Here is a 12,666-nt window from a genome sequence, read left to right as displayed (position 1 = left end):
GCTAGTCACAAGGTAGTGTAGAGCTTTCAGTGTAAAGAAATGGACCCTGGGTACAAAAGGGTAACATTTATTTTTCAGAAGTTACCTTGAATCACTGGCTGCATTTGTCTCTGGAAGTAGTAGCAACCCACACTAATACCATTAAGGATACTCTGACTACCACCCAGTCTTAAGGCAACATTTCGAAACTGTAACCAGGCCCTCATTGATTTCAGGAATACAAGCTGGCTCTTCTGCAGTGCTATGGGCGGTATCTCCAGGAATTCATTGCTGATTTCGACGAGCATAAAGAAGATGTAAATCATTTCAAAACTGTCTTCTTCCCAAAAGGTTTTGGAGATGAAACGGCCAGACTCACAGTAAGATGGGAAAAAGCAGCTAAGGGCTCCTCGGCTTGTGACCAGTTGTGGGATTAGTGTAGCCTTTGGCCAACAGGGACTAGAGTGCTTCCTCTGCCTAATAAGGCGTCTGGCAGTGCCCTGGAAGGTGTCTGATACAAGTTTTGAAGGCTAGACAGGATGGGGGATTCACCAAGCGCCAGCGGTTATGTCAGTATAAGTGCTAGCTCATCCTGTAGCCAGCACTGTTGTTATAATAACCAATACTTGGAGGTACATTCATTTACAAAGGGTTTTGGGAATCATATTGGATCCTTAAAACAGGTGATAGATCTCATTATTGCTTCATCTTATAGAAGAGAAAAACAAGGCTTCTTATATAGGTATTGTTAAAAAAAAGGGTGTGTGCTCTTTAAGCATGAACATAGATTTTTGATAAGACATTTTAAGCCATATTTTATCATACCAGTGTTACTTTCTATTAATTGCTAGCATTAATTTACTAGTTGAGCACCCTCCCCAGCCCCGTCTTGCTTCACAGCTTTGCTTGGGGACCTCGGAGCTACAGGAGTCCCTGATAGGAGGATGGGGCTGAGGGCCCTGTCACATTTACCCTCCCTAAGATTCTCTCAATAGTCTGGCCTTGTTCTGTTTCCTTCCAAATACCCCAGGTGTCTTTATGGGGATAAAAATGCAAGCCAACAGAAAAACAAAATCATACCGAAGTGAGCTCTGTGCTAGGTAATGGCTGAATGTCTGCACTGTATGAATTTATCATCTCACAGCTCCCTTATGACCCTAAGAGGTGGAACGATTTGCCTTTTTACTGATAAAAGAAACAAGAGTATTAGAGTTTAAGAAACAAGCCCAGGGGCGGGAGAGACGGCTCTGCAGCTGAGAGAGAGTGCTCACTGCTCTTGGAGAGGATCTGAGTTTGGTTCCCGGCACTCAGTCATAACGGCCTGTAATCCCCGGGTGTCTGATGCCCTCTTCTGCACTCAGCGACCATGACAGACACCTGAAACAGTCCTAACATTGCCTGTGCCTGGAACATTTCGCTTCTGCCATGAGCTAAGGCTCCCTCTCTCTTTTTTTCAAGGCTCCCTTGGAAGAGTAGTGGTCAATCAACATTTGCTGAAAGCATTCTATAAATCGAGACAATCACATTTGAGTTAATAAATAGGTTAAAATGCTCTTGGATGAGATTACAAATTTTGCTGAATGGTAATGAGATAATAGGGTAATGGGATTTCAGTAGTTTTGTGTGGGATTTTCTTTCGCCTCTGGAAAGCTAATCTTAACGAATTTTCTAATGAAGCCTGTATTGTATTTCTTTGCCTGCCAATCCTTTAAACCAATTAAACAGAAAGGTTCGAATTTTAGGTTTTTTTTTTTTTTTCAACATCTTTGAGAAATGCCTTTTTTGAATTATATAAGCCTGGTTTATATTCATATATTTTTTTCTTGTCTTTCAGTTTCATGCTTTGAGTGGAAAAAATATTTGCAACTACCAGCTGGTCTGCGAAAGCGATGCCAACCTGCAGAATGAGGAATCCGTGAGACAGTGCCTGCACATCTTGTCCTCCTTTCGGCTCATCATGCAGGTGGCTCTCCCTCAGGAGCACCTCTGCTGGATTATCTTCAACGGTGCGAACCGAGATGCCTTACTTCCCATGTCTTTCAGATGGCTATTTAAATGCCAAGTTTGATGGTAACACGGTTTTGTGATTTAAAATGTACACGCTTTTATATGTATGTTTTTATATGTCTTATAATTGAATGCAAATACATATACGTGTGATAGAATACTTGTATTATTATTATTAATTTATATTTGGATTACATTTTAGCTTGCCTTCACAAGTAGAGACTTTGGGGGTTTTCACCAAAGGAAGGATCAGTGGCTATGGGGTGGTTGGTTTCATGTTTATGAAAAGTAGGGACTGTAGTTGATACGTGGAGGAGACAAATGGGGGCAGACCAGTTGTAGACTGAGTCTAAGAATCATCTGCTTTCTCTGTCCTCTCCTCAAAGACCCTGACCAGTGGTTCTGGCTTTCTACATCGGGACATCCCCCATGACCCAGCTTGCTTTTGAGTAAGGATCTATCTGTCTGTCTGGTTCTTCAGTCAGTTCTGAGGCATTGCTGGCAAAGTGGGGCAGGGCAGGGGCCAGTGTTTCTGGGCCCGAGAGACAGTGAACAGCATGTGCAAGGCTGGGGTCTCTGGAGGAGTAGAAATGGTATACACTGTCCTCTTCAAGGTGAAAATGTAACGTAGTGACATAAACCTGTAATTCTAGCATTTGGAGGCTTAGGCAGGAAGATGGAGAGTTCAAGAGCAGCAGGGCTATATGATACTCCCTGTCTCATAAATAAATGAATAAATAAATAAATAAATGAATAAACAATCCTCTTAAAGGAAAAAAAGAGACAGAGAGATTAGAGTTCTGTATCTCCATCTCCTTTGTCTCTTTTCTGGTTCTGATCTCGGTGTTTATAAATATGACTTTGAACTCGACACTCTTCTGTTTCCCGGATCCCCAAGTCAATGCTATTCTTGTAGAATCCACCAGGTTCCACCCAGGATGTGATTCTAACTCCCCATATATATCCCTATGGAGGGGCACCTAGTCAAACAGTTCTGCCATGACCATCTTTGTTTGTCTCATTTCAAATAATTGGAGGTGTGGTTTTCTGGGATCTGTGTCCAGGAGTGGAGCTGCTGGGTGGTGGGCCATACATGTTCTAAACGTGGTCTCACCAATTAGTAACCCCTGCCTAGTGTAGTCATCTAAGACTTACTGAGTGCCCCCCCCCCCACATGAGCCCAGAATGGCCCTAGGTGTCTGGGGAGCAGGGAGGCCGTGCATCAGGTGCTGCTGTGGCGCCAATAGGCAAGAAGGCAGATAAAGAAAGCAGAGGCCAGGCTAATGGAGGGGGCGGGGCTGGCAATGTGCATAAAATGCTGAACAAGGAGCTGGAGGAGTCAGGGCCATAAAGCATGTGGATTGTTCTGGGCAAAGCTGGTCCAACTCTGGGGTTAGCCAGTGATCAGGCCCCAAGGCTTTTACAGTTTGCATTTTAAGCAGTCAAAACTATGCATTTGATAACTCATCAAAGTACATTTAACCTCTTATTACATTTACAGCATATATCATTGGTTACTTAAGATATCTAGTTGTGATTCTTTCTGAAAGATTTCAAATATTCTCAAGTAACTGAACTCAACTAACCTAGATTTTCAGATGATTTTTGACAGTGGCTGTCTTTGATGAAAAGGAGACCCTTGATTGGGCTCAGTAAATTCAAGGTATGGATGGATTTGGCTAAAAAAAAAAAGGCTTCCAAAATTTCTCTGAGTTCATAAAGATTCAGTCTATGTCCCATCTTGTACCATCTACTCTTGCCCGTGGCTTCTGCTGTGCAACTTAGTGAGCCCAGGCCCAAATCCTGAACCATTAAAGAAACATTTAACTGTGGTCAGGATGAGCTAAGGCTGGTAAGGCTGGTAAGGCTGGTAAGGCTGGTAAGGCTGGTAAGGCTGGTAAGGCTGGTAAGGCTGGTAAGGCTGGTAAGGCTGGTTTGAAACCTAGAAGAGCCTTTGTAGTTCCTGAGGACAGCCCCCTGCTGCTGACATGTTTTTCCAGGCGCCTGGCTTGAACCTGTGTCACATGCTCTGCTGGACAGACTGTGTTTCCTGTGGGCTCTGTCCTAGTTGGTGACTGTGTTTCCTTTCTACAAGGAATCAGTCATATTGCATCTCCCCACCCTGTCTATATAGTGTATATATGCTTGTATGTGTAATGTAATTGTGTATGTGTGTGTGTGTGTATGTGCATGTGTGTATAGCATATATATGTGTACATATGTGTATAGTGTAGGATATATGTGTGTCTAGTGTATATGTATGTATACACCTGTGTGTGTATGCGTGCACACACTCCTGTGAATGTAGTGATTAGTGTTAGGATGTCTTCCTCTACTGTCTTTTGAAACAAGGTTTTGTTCCTGAACCTACAGCTCACTGTTTCAGCGAGACTGGCTCCTTAGTGAGTCCCTGAAACTCACCTTTCTCTCCCCTCCCAGGACTGGGGTCACGTGTACGCCATACACCCAGCAAGCTTAAGGCCTCTTGCTTGCAAAATTGGCACTTTACCCACTGAGCCCAACCAAGAGCAGTATTTTTAGCACAGCCAAGCCAAGGTGCATAGAGTGGCTTTGAGCAGGTTCTAGCAGTGTGGCCTCCACCATGGCAGATCTTAAATGAAGGTAAAGAAGTCTGCCAAGTCCTTGGCTGCTGAGAACCAGTTAATTGTGTCCTCCGTAAGACTTTAGGTGCTGTAAGGGCTTCAGGTGGCATTCAGTGTTTTTGCTGCTAATGCATCTAATTGATGTTTGCTGCTCTCACAGATTTTTTTTTTAAATCAAGGACTGGCTCTTGGAGCAGATGCTTTTAGATTGAATTTTGATGATTGTGAATTTTAGATCAGCTACTTTGTAGAAAACAGTTGGACTACCTGTCATTACAAGCCAAGCCTTTGAAAAGTGAGAGCATTTTCAAGCAGGCTTATAGCACGATCGTGTCCTTTACCCACAGACGGAGGTCTGGCAATGCCCTCTCTCCTTCTCATCCTGCCTCCAGCCTGCTTTCCTGTTGTAATTAATTGCCCCCCACAAAAATCATACTGTGATGGTAGTTTCTGTTAGACTGACTCTAGGGAATGAGTTAATAACGGGGTGAATATTATCTGAGGCAGGCAAGGGGTAAAACACAGCTTCTCACCTGTCTCAAGTTTTAAACCACACAGGACTTCCTTCTTGATTAAATGTATCCTAATATTATCCAGAGATAAATCTCTCATTTTCAACCATAAGGAAGCCACAGGAACAAAGAAGATAATAAAACCACAAGGTATATATAAATTACCTGCTAAAATATTCTCTCCAGTATATTTTAAAACTCGCAATGCCATAAAATGAGACCGGAAGATTGTGGCGTCAACATATTTAAAATATGATCACGTTGGTTATTTCCGTGATCTTGTGCTGAAGTGACAAGAAAAATGATAAGGATGATCATTCCTCCCATCATCAAACCCCAGGAGAGCGTTAGCTTGGGGCATGGCAGACCTAAGCCATAGAAACTGCAATATACAGTCTCAGCCTTTCGACCGCAAAGCATCCTGACGATCTTTCTCTTCCTCAGGTACCCTTTACATCTACACCATTTGCCGGAAGCTGATGGTCATAGGACAGTCTTCCAAGGTATGGGATGTAACGCTTTTCCCTCCCGGCTTTCTATACCACACACTGAGTGCTGAGCTGCGCAAAGAGTATGTAGGGGATCACTTAACAGTGAATACATGTGATCCAATGTGTCTGTCTTGATTTTAATAGTAATCATACAAAGTGAGGGCCATATGTAAAGAATGAGGGTTATCAAACCAGAGAGGTGGCTCAGCGGGTAAGAGCACTGACTGCTCTTCCAAAGGTCCTAAGTTCAATTCCCAGCAACCACATGGTGGCTCACAACCATCTGTAATGGGATCTGATGCCCTCTTCTGGTGTGTCTGAAGAGTGTGACAGTGTAATCATATTAAAGAAAGAGTGGGGGATTATTAACACTGACAGGCATATTCTAGTGTCTCTGTGTGTCAGACATCACACCTGTCACACTTGATAACGAACGGACCATGTATCTGGTTACTAAAGGGGATTCTGCTTCCTGGCTGGCCCAGGACATTCCTCTTTATGCTGTTTGCCCCATAGGAATCATTAAAAGTCCCCTCTCGCTGTCACTCTGCAAAGTGTCGTGGTGTGCAGGATGAATAGTATTGTGGAGTTCTTGGACTTTTTACTTACAACTCACATGCTACTTGGAAGAAACACCCTGACTCTCTAACTCCTGTAGCTGTGGGTGAGGGGACTTTTAAATGATCATTTTTTTTTGCATGTACATAGTGTGTGTGCACTCATGCATGTGCAGATACAATGTGTTTTTGCAGGCCATTGGACTATTTGGGTACCACTCTTGGGAATTCTGTCTACCTTCTTTGAGACATTGGTCGAAGGCGCTCCACTAGAATAGCCTAGCTAGCCAGCCTGCCTCAGGGATCCGCTGCCTACAGATTGCCAGTGTTAAGATATGAAGCACGCGCCGCTCGACTCGAGACTCGAGCCCCGGGCTACCTTGCCAGCAGAGTCTTGCCCAACACCCGCAAGGGCCCACACGGGACTCCCCACGGGACCCTAAGAACTGGTGAGTGGACCACAGTGCCTGCCCCAATCCAATCGCGCGGAACTTGAGACTGCGGTACATAGGGAAGCAGGCTACCCGGGCCTGATCTGGGGCACAAGTCCCTTCCGCTCGACTCGAGACTCGAGCCCCGGGCTACCTTGCCAGCAGAGTCTTGCCCAACACCCGCAAGGGTCCACACGGGACTCCCCACGGGACCCTAAGACCTCTGGTGAGTGGATCACAGTGCCTGCCCCAATCCAATCGCGCGGAACTCGAGACTGCGGTACATAGGGAAGCAGGCTACCCGGGCCTGATCTGGGGCACAAACCCCTTCCGCTCGACTCGAGACTCGAGCCCCGGGCTACCTTGCCAGCTGAGTCGCCTGACACCCGCAAGGGCCCACACAGGATTCCACACGTGATCCTAAGACCTCTAGTGAGTGGAACACAACTTCTGCCAGGAGTCTGGTTCGAACACCAGATATCTGGGTACCTGCCTTGCAAGAAGAGAGCTTGCCTGCAGAGAATACTCTGCCCACTGAAACTAAGGAGAGTGCTACCCTCCAGGTCTGCTCATAGAGGCTAACAGAGTCACCTGAAGAACAAGCTCTTAACAGTGACAACTAAAACAGCTAGCTTCAGAGATTACCAGATGGCGAAAGGCAAACGTAAGAATCCTACTAACAGAAATCAAGACCACTCACCATCATCAGAACGCAGCACTCCCACCCCACCTAGTCCTGGGCACCCCAACACAACTGAAAATCTAGACCCAGATTTAAAAACATTTCTCATGATGATGATAGAGGACATCAAGAAGGACTTTCATAAGTCACTTAAAGATTTACAGGAGAGCACTGCTAAAGAGTTACAGGCTCTTAAAGAAAAGCAGGAAAACACAGCCAAACAGGTGATGGAAATGAACAAAACCATACTAGAACTAAAAGGGGAAGTAGACACAATAAAGAAAACCCAAAGCGAGGCAACGCTGGAGATAGAAACCCTAGGAAAGAGATCTGGAACCATAGATGCGAGCATCAGCAACAGAATACAAGAAATGGAAGAGAGAATCTCAGGTGCAGAAGATTCCATAGAGAACATCGACACAACAGTCAAAGAAAATACAAAATGCAAAAGGATCCTAACTCAAAACATCCAGGTAATCCAGGACACAATGAGAAGACCAAACCTACGGATAATAGGAATTGATGAGAATGAAGATTTTCAACTTAAAGGGCCAGCTAATATCTTCAACAAAATAATAGAAGAAAACTTCCCAAACATAAAAAAAGAGATGCCCATGATCATACAAGAAGCATACAGAACTCCAAATAGACTGGACCAGAAAAGAAATTCCTCCCGACACATAATAATCAGAACAACAAATGCACTAAATAAAGATAGAATATTAAAAGCAGTAAGGGAGAAAGGTCAAGTAACATATAAAGGAAGGCCTATCAGAATTACACCAGACTTTTCACCAGAGACTATGAAAGCCAGAAGAGCCTGGACAGATGTTATACAGACACTAAGAGAACACAAATGCCAGCCCAGGCTACTATACCCGGCCAAACTCTCAATTACCATAGATGGAGAAACCAAAGTATTCCACGACAAAACCAAGTTCACACAATATCTTTCCACGAATCCAGCCCTTCAAAGGATAATAACAGAAAAGAAGCAATACAAGGACGGAAATCACGCCCTAGAACAACCAAGAAAGTAATCATTCAACAAACCAAAAAGAAGACAGCCACAAGAACAGAATGCCAACTCTAACAACAAAAATAAAAGGGAGCAACAATTACTTTTCCTTAATATCTCTTAATATCAATGGACTCAATTCCCCAATAAAAAGACATAGACTAACAGACTGGCTACACAAACAGGACCCAACATTCTGCTGCTTACAGGAAACCCATCTCAGGGAAAAAGACAGACACTACCTCAGAGTGAAAGGCTGGAAAACAATTTTCCAAGCAAATGGACTGAAGAAACAAGCTGGAGTAGCCATTTTAATATCGGATAAAATCGACTTCCAACCCAAAGTTATCAAAAAAGACAAGGAGGGACACTTCATACTCATCAAAGGTAAAATCCTCCAAGAGGAACTCTCAATTCTGAATATCTACGCACCAAATGCAAGGGCAGCCACATTCATTAGAGACACTTTAGTAAAGCTCAAAGCATACATTGCACCTCACACAATAATAGTGGGAGACTTCAACACACCACTTTCTTCAAAGGACAGATCGTGGAAACAGAAACTAAACAGGGACACAGTGAAACTAACAGAAGTTATGAAACAAATGGACCTGACAGATATCTACAGAACATTTTATCCTAAAACAAAAGGATATACCTTCTTCTCAGCACCTCACGGGACCCTCTCCAAAATTGACCATATAATTGGTCACAAAACAGGCCTCAATAGATACAAAAATATTGAAATTGTCCCATGTATCCTATCAGACCACCATGGCCTAAGACTGATCTTCAATAACAACATAAATAATGGAAAGCTAACATTCACGTGGAAACTGAATAACACTCTTCTCAATGATACCTTGGTCAAGGAAGGAATAAAGAAAGAAATTAAAGACTTTTTAGAGTTTAATGAAAATGAAGCCACAACGTACCCAAACCTATGGGACACAATGAAAGCATTTCTAAGAGGGAAACTCATAGCGCTGAGTGCCTCCAAGAAGAAACGGGAGACAGCACATACTAGCAGCTTGACAACACATCTAAAAGCCCTAGAAAAAAAGGAAGCAAATTCACCCAAGAGGAGTAGACGGCAGGAAATAATCAAACTCAGGGGTGAAATCAACCAAGTGGAAACAAGAAGAACTATTCAAAGAATTAACCAAACGAGGAGTTGGTTCTTTGAGAAAATCAACAAGATAGATAAACCCTTAGCTAGACTCACTAAAGGGCACAGGGACAAAATCCTAATTAACAAAATCAGAAATGAAAAGGGAGACATAACAACAGATCCTGAAGAAATCCAAAACACCATCAGATCCTTCTACAAAAGGCTATACTCAACAAAACTGGAAAACCTGGACGAAATGGACAAATTTCTGGACAGATACCAGGTACCAAAGTTGAATCAGGATCAAGTTGACCATCTAAACAGTCCCATATCACCTAAAGAAATAGAAGCAGTTATTAATAGTCTCCCAACCAAAAAAAGCCCAGGACCAGATGGGTTTAGTGCAGAGTTCTATCAGACCTTCAAAGAAGATCTAATTCCAATTCTGCACAAACTATTTCACAAAATAGAAGTAGAAGGTACTCTACCCAACTCATTTTATGAAGCCACTATTACTCTGATACCTAAACCACAGAAAGATCCAACAAAGATAGAGAACTTCAGACCAATTTCTCTTATGAATATCGATGCAAAAATCCTCAATAAAATTCTCGCTAACCGAATCCAAGAACACATTAAAGCAATCATCCATCCTGACCAAGTAGGTTTTATTCCAGGGATGCAGGGATGGTTTAATATACGAAAATCCATCAATGTAATCCATTATATAAACAAACTCAAAGACAAAAACCACATGATCATCTCGTTAGATGCAGAAAAAGCATTTGACAAGATCCAACACCCATTCATGATAAAAGTCTTGGAAAGATCAGGAATTCAAGGCCCATACCTAAACATGATAAAAGCAATCTACAGCAAACCAGTAGCCAACATCAAAGTAAATGGAGAGAAGCTGGAAGCAATCCCACTAAAATCAGGGACTAGACAAGGCTGCCCACTTTCTCCCTACCTTTTCAACATAGTACTTGAAGTATTAGCCAGAGCAATTCGACAACAAAAGGAGATCAAGGGGATACAAATTGGAAAAGAGGAAGTCAAAATATCACTTTTTGCAGATGATATGATAGTATATATAAGTGACCCTAAAAATTCTACCAGAGAACTCCTAAACCTGATAAACAGCTTCGGTGAAGTAGCTGGATATAAAATAAACTCAAACAAGTCAATGGCCTTTCTCTATACAAAGAATAAACAGGCTGAGAAAGAAATTAGGGAAACAACACCCTTCTCAATAGTCACAAATAATATAAAATATCTTGGCGTGACTCTAACTAAGGAAGTGAAAGATCTGTATGATAAAAACTTCAAATCTCTGAAGAAAGAAATTAAGGAAGATCTCAGAAGATGGAAAGATCTCCCATGCTCATGGATTGGCAGGATCAACATTGTAAAAATGGCTATCTTGCCAAAAGCAATCTACAGATTCAATGCAATCCCCATCAAAATTCCAACTCAATTCTTCAACGAATTGGAAGGAGCAATTTGCAAATTTGTCTGGAATAACAAAAAACCTAGGATAGCAAAAAGTCTTCTCAAGGATAAAAGAACTTCTGGCGGAATCACCATGCCAGACCTAAAGCTTTACTACAGAGCAATTGTGATAAAAACTGCATGGTACTGGTATAGAGACAGACAAGTAGACCAATGGAATAGAATTGAAGATCCAGAAATGAACCCACACACCTATGGTCACTTGATCTTCGACAAGGGAGCTAAAACCATCCAGTGGAAGAAAGACAGCATTTTCAACAATTGGTGCTGGCACAACTGGTTGTTATCGTGTAGAAGAATGCGAATCGATCCATACTTATCTCCTTGTACTAAGGTCAAATCTAAGTGGATCAAGGAACTTCACATAAAACCAGAGACACTGAAACTTATAGAGGAGAAAGTGGGGAAAAGCCTTGAAGATATGGGCACAGGGGAAAAATTCCTGAACAGAACAGCAATGGCTTGTGCTGTAAGATCGAGAATTGACAAATGGGACCTAATGAAACTCCAAAGTTTCTGCAAGGCAAAAGACACCGTCAATAAGACAAAAAGACCACCAACAGATTGGGAAAGGATCTTTACCTATCCTAAATCAGATAGGGGACTAATATCCAACATATATAAAGAACTCAAGAAGGTGGACTTCAGAAAATCAAATAACCCCATTAAAAAATGGGGCTCAGAACTGAACAAAGAATTCTCACCTGAGGAATACCGAATGGCAGAGAAGCACTTGAAAAAATGTTCAACATCCTTAATCATCAGGGAAATGCAAATCAAAACAACCCTGAGATTCCACCTCACACCAGTCAGAATGGCTAAGATCAAAAATTCAGGTGACAGCAGATGCTGGCGAGGATGTGGAGAAAGAGGAACACTCCTCCATTGTTGGTGGGAGTGCAGGCTTGTACAACCACTCTGGAAATCAGTCTGGCGGTTCCTCAGAAAACTGGACATAGTACTACCGGAGGATCCAGCAATACCTCTCCTGGGCATATATCCAGAAGATGCCCCAACAGGTAAGAAGGACACATGCTCCACTATGTTCATAGCAGCCTTATTTATAATAGCCAGAAGCTGGAAAGAACCTAGATGCCCCTCAACAGAGGAATGGATACAGAAAATGTGGTACATCTACACAATGGAGTACTACTCAGCTATTAAAAAGAATGAATTTATGAAATTCCTAGCCAAATGGATGGACCTGGAGGGCATCATCCTGAGTGAGGTAACACATTCACAAAGAAACTCACACAATATGTACTCACTGATAAGTGGATATTAGCCCCAAACCTAGGATACCCAAGATATAAGATATAATTTGCTAAACACATGAAACTCAAGAAGAATGAAGACTGAAGTGTGGACACTATGCCCCTCCTTAGATTTGGGAACAAAACACCCATGGAAGGAGTTACAGAGACGGAGTTTGGAGCTGAGATGAAAGGATGGACCATGTAGAGACTGCCATATCCAGGGATCCACCCCATAATCAGCATCCAAACGCTGACACCATTGCATACACTAGCAAGATTTTATTGAAAGGACGCAGATGTAGCTGTCTCTTGTGAGACTATGCCGGGGCCCAGCAAACACAGAAGTGGATGCTCACAGTCAGCTAATGGATGGATCATAGGGCTCCCAATGGAGGAGCCAGAGAAAATAGCCAAGGAGCTAAAGGGATCTGCAACCCTATAGGTGGAACAACATTATGAGCTAACCAGTACCCCGGAGCTCTTGACTCTAGCTGCATATATATCAAA

The 12,666-nt window shown here is 42.7% G+C and overlaps 1 protein-coding gene across 8 annotated transcripts in view; it reads left to right on the top strand.

Annotated features, from left to right (window-relative positions):
• Cfap54 (cilia and flagella associated protein 54) overlaps positions 1-12,666 on the top strand; it is a 307,879-nt gene that overhangs the window by 16,422 nt on the left and 278,791 nt on the right. For 7 of the 8 annotated variants that reach the window (NM_001347060.2, XM_011243636.3, XM_011243638.2 and 4 more), the window contains 3 exons: positions 216-359; positions 1,814-1,985; positions 5,546-5,604. In NM_001347060.2, the coding sequence (NP_001333989.1) occupies positions 216-359; positions 1,814-1,985; positions 5,546-5,604 (375 nt within the window). The remainder of the gene's footprint in view (positions 1-215; positions 360-1,813; positions 1,986-5,545; positions 5,605-12,666) is intronic. The other variant, XM_011243639.2, reaches the window with a different exon arrangement.

Source organism: Mus musculus, chromosome 10, assembly GCF_000001635.26.
Source record: "Mus musculus strain C57BL/6J chromosome 10, GRCm38.p6 C57BL/6J".
In the NCBI taxonomy this organism is placed as follows: domain Eukaryota; kingdom Metazoa; phylum Chordata; class Mammalia; order Rodentia; family Muridae; genus Mus; species Mus musculus.
This window is presented reverse-complemented; position numbering and strand designations above follow the sequence as displayed.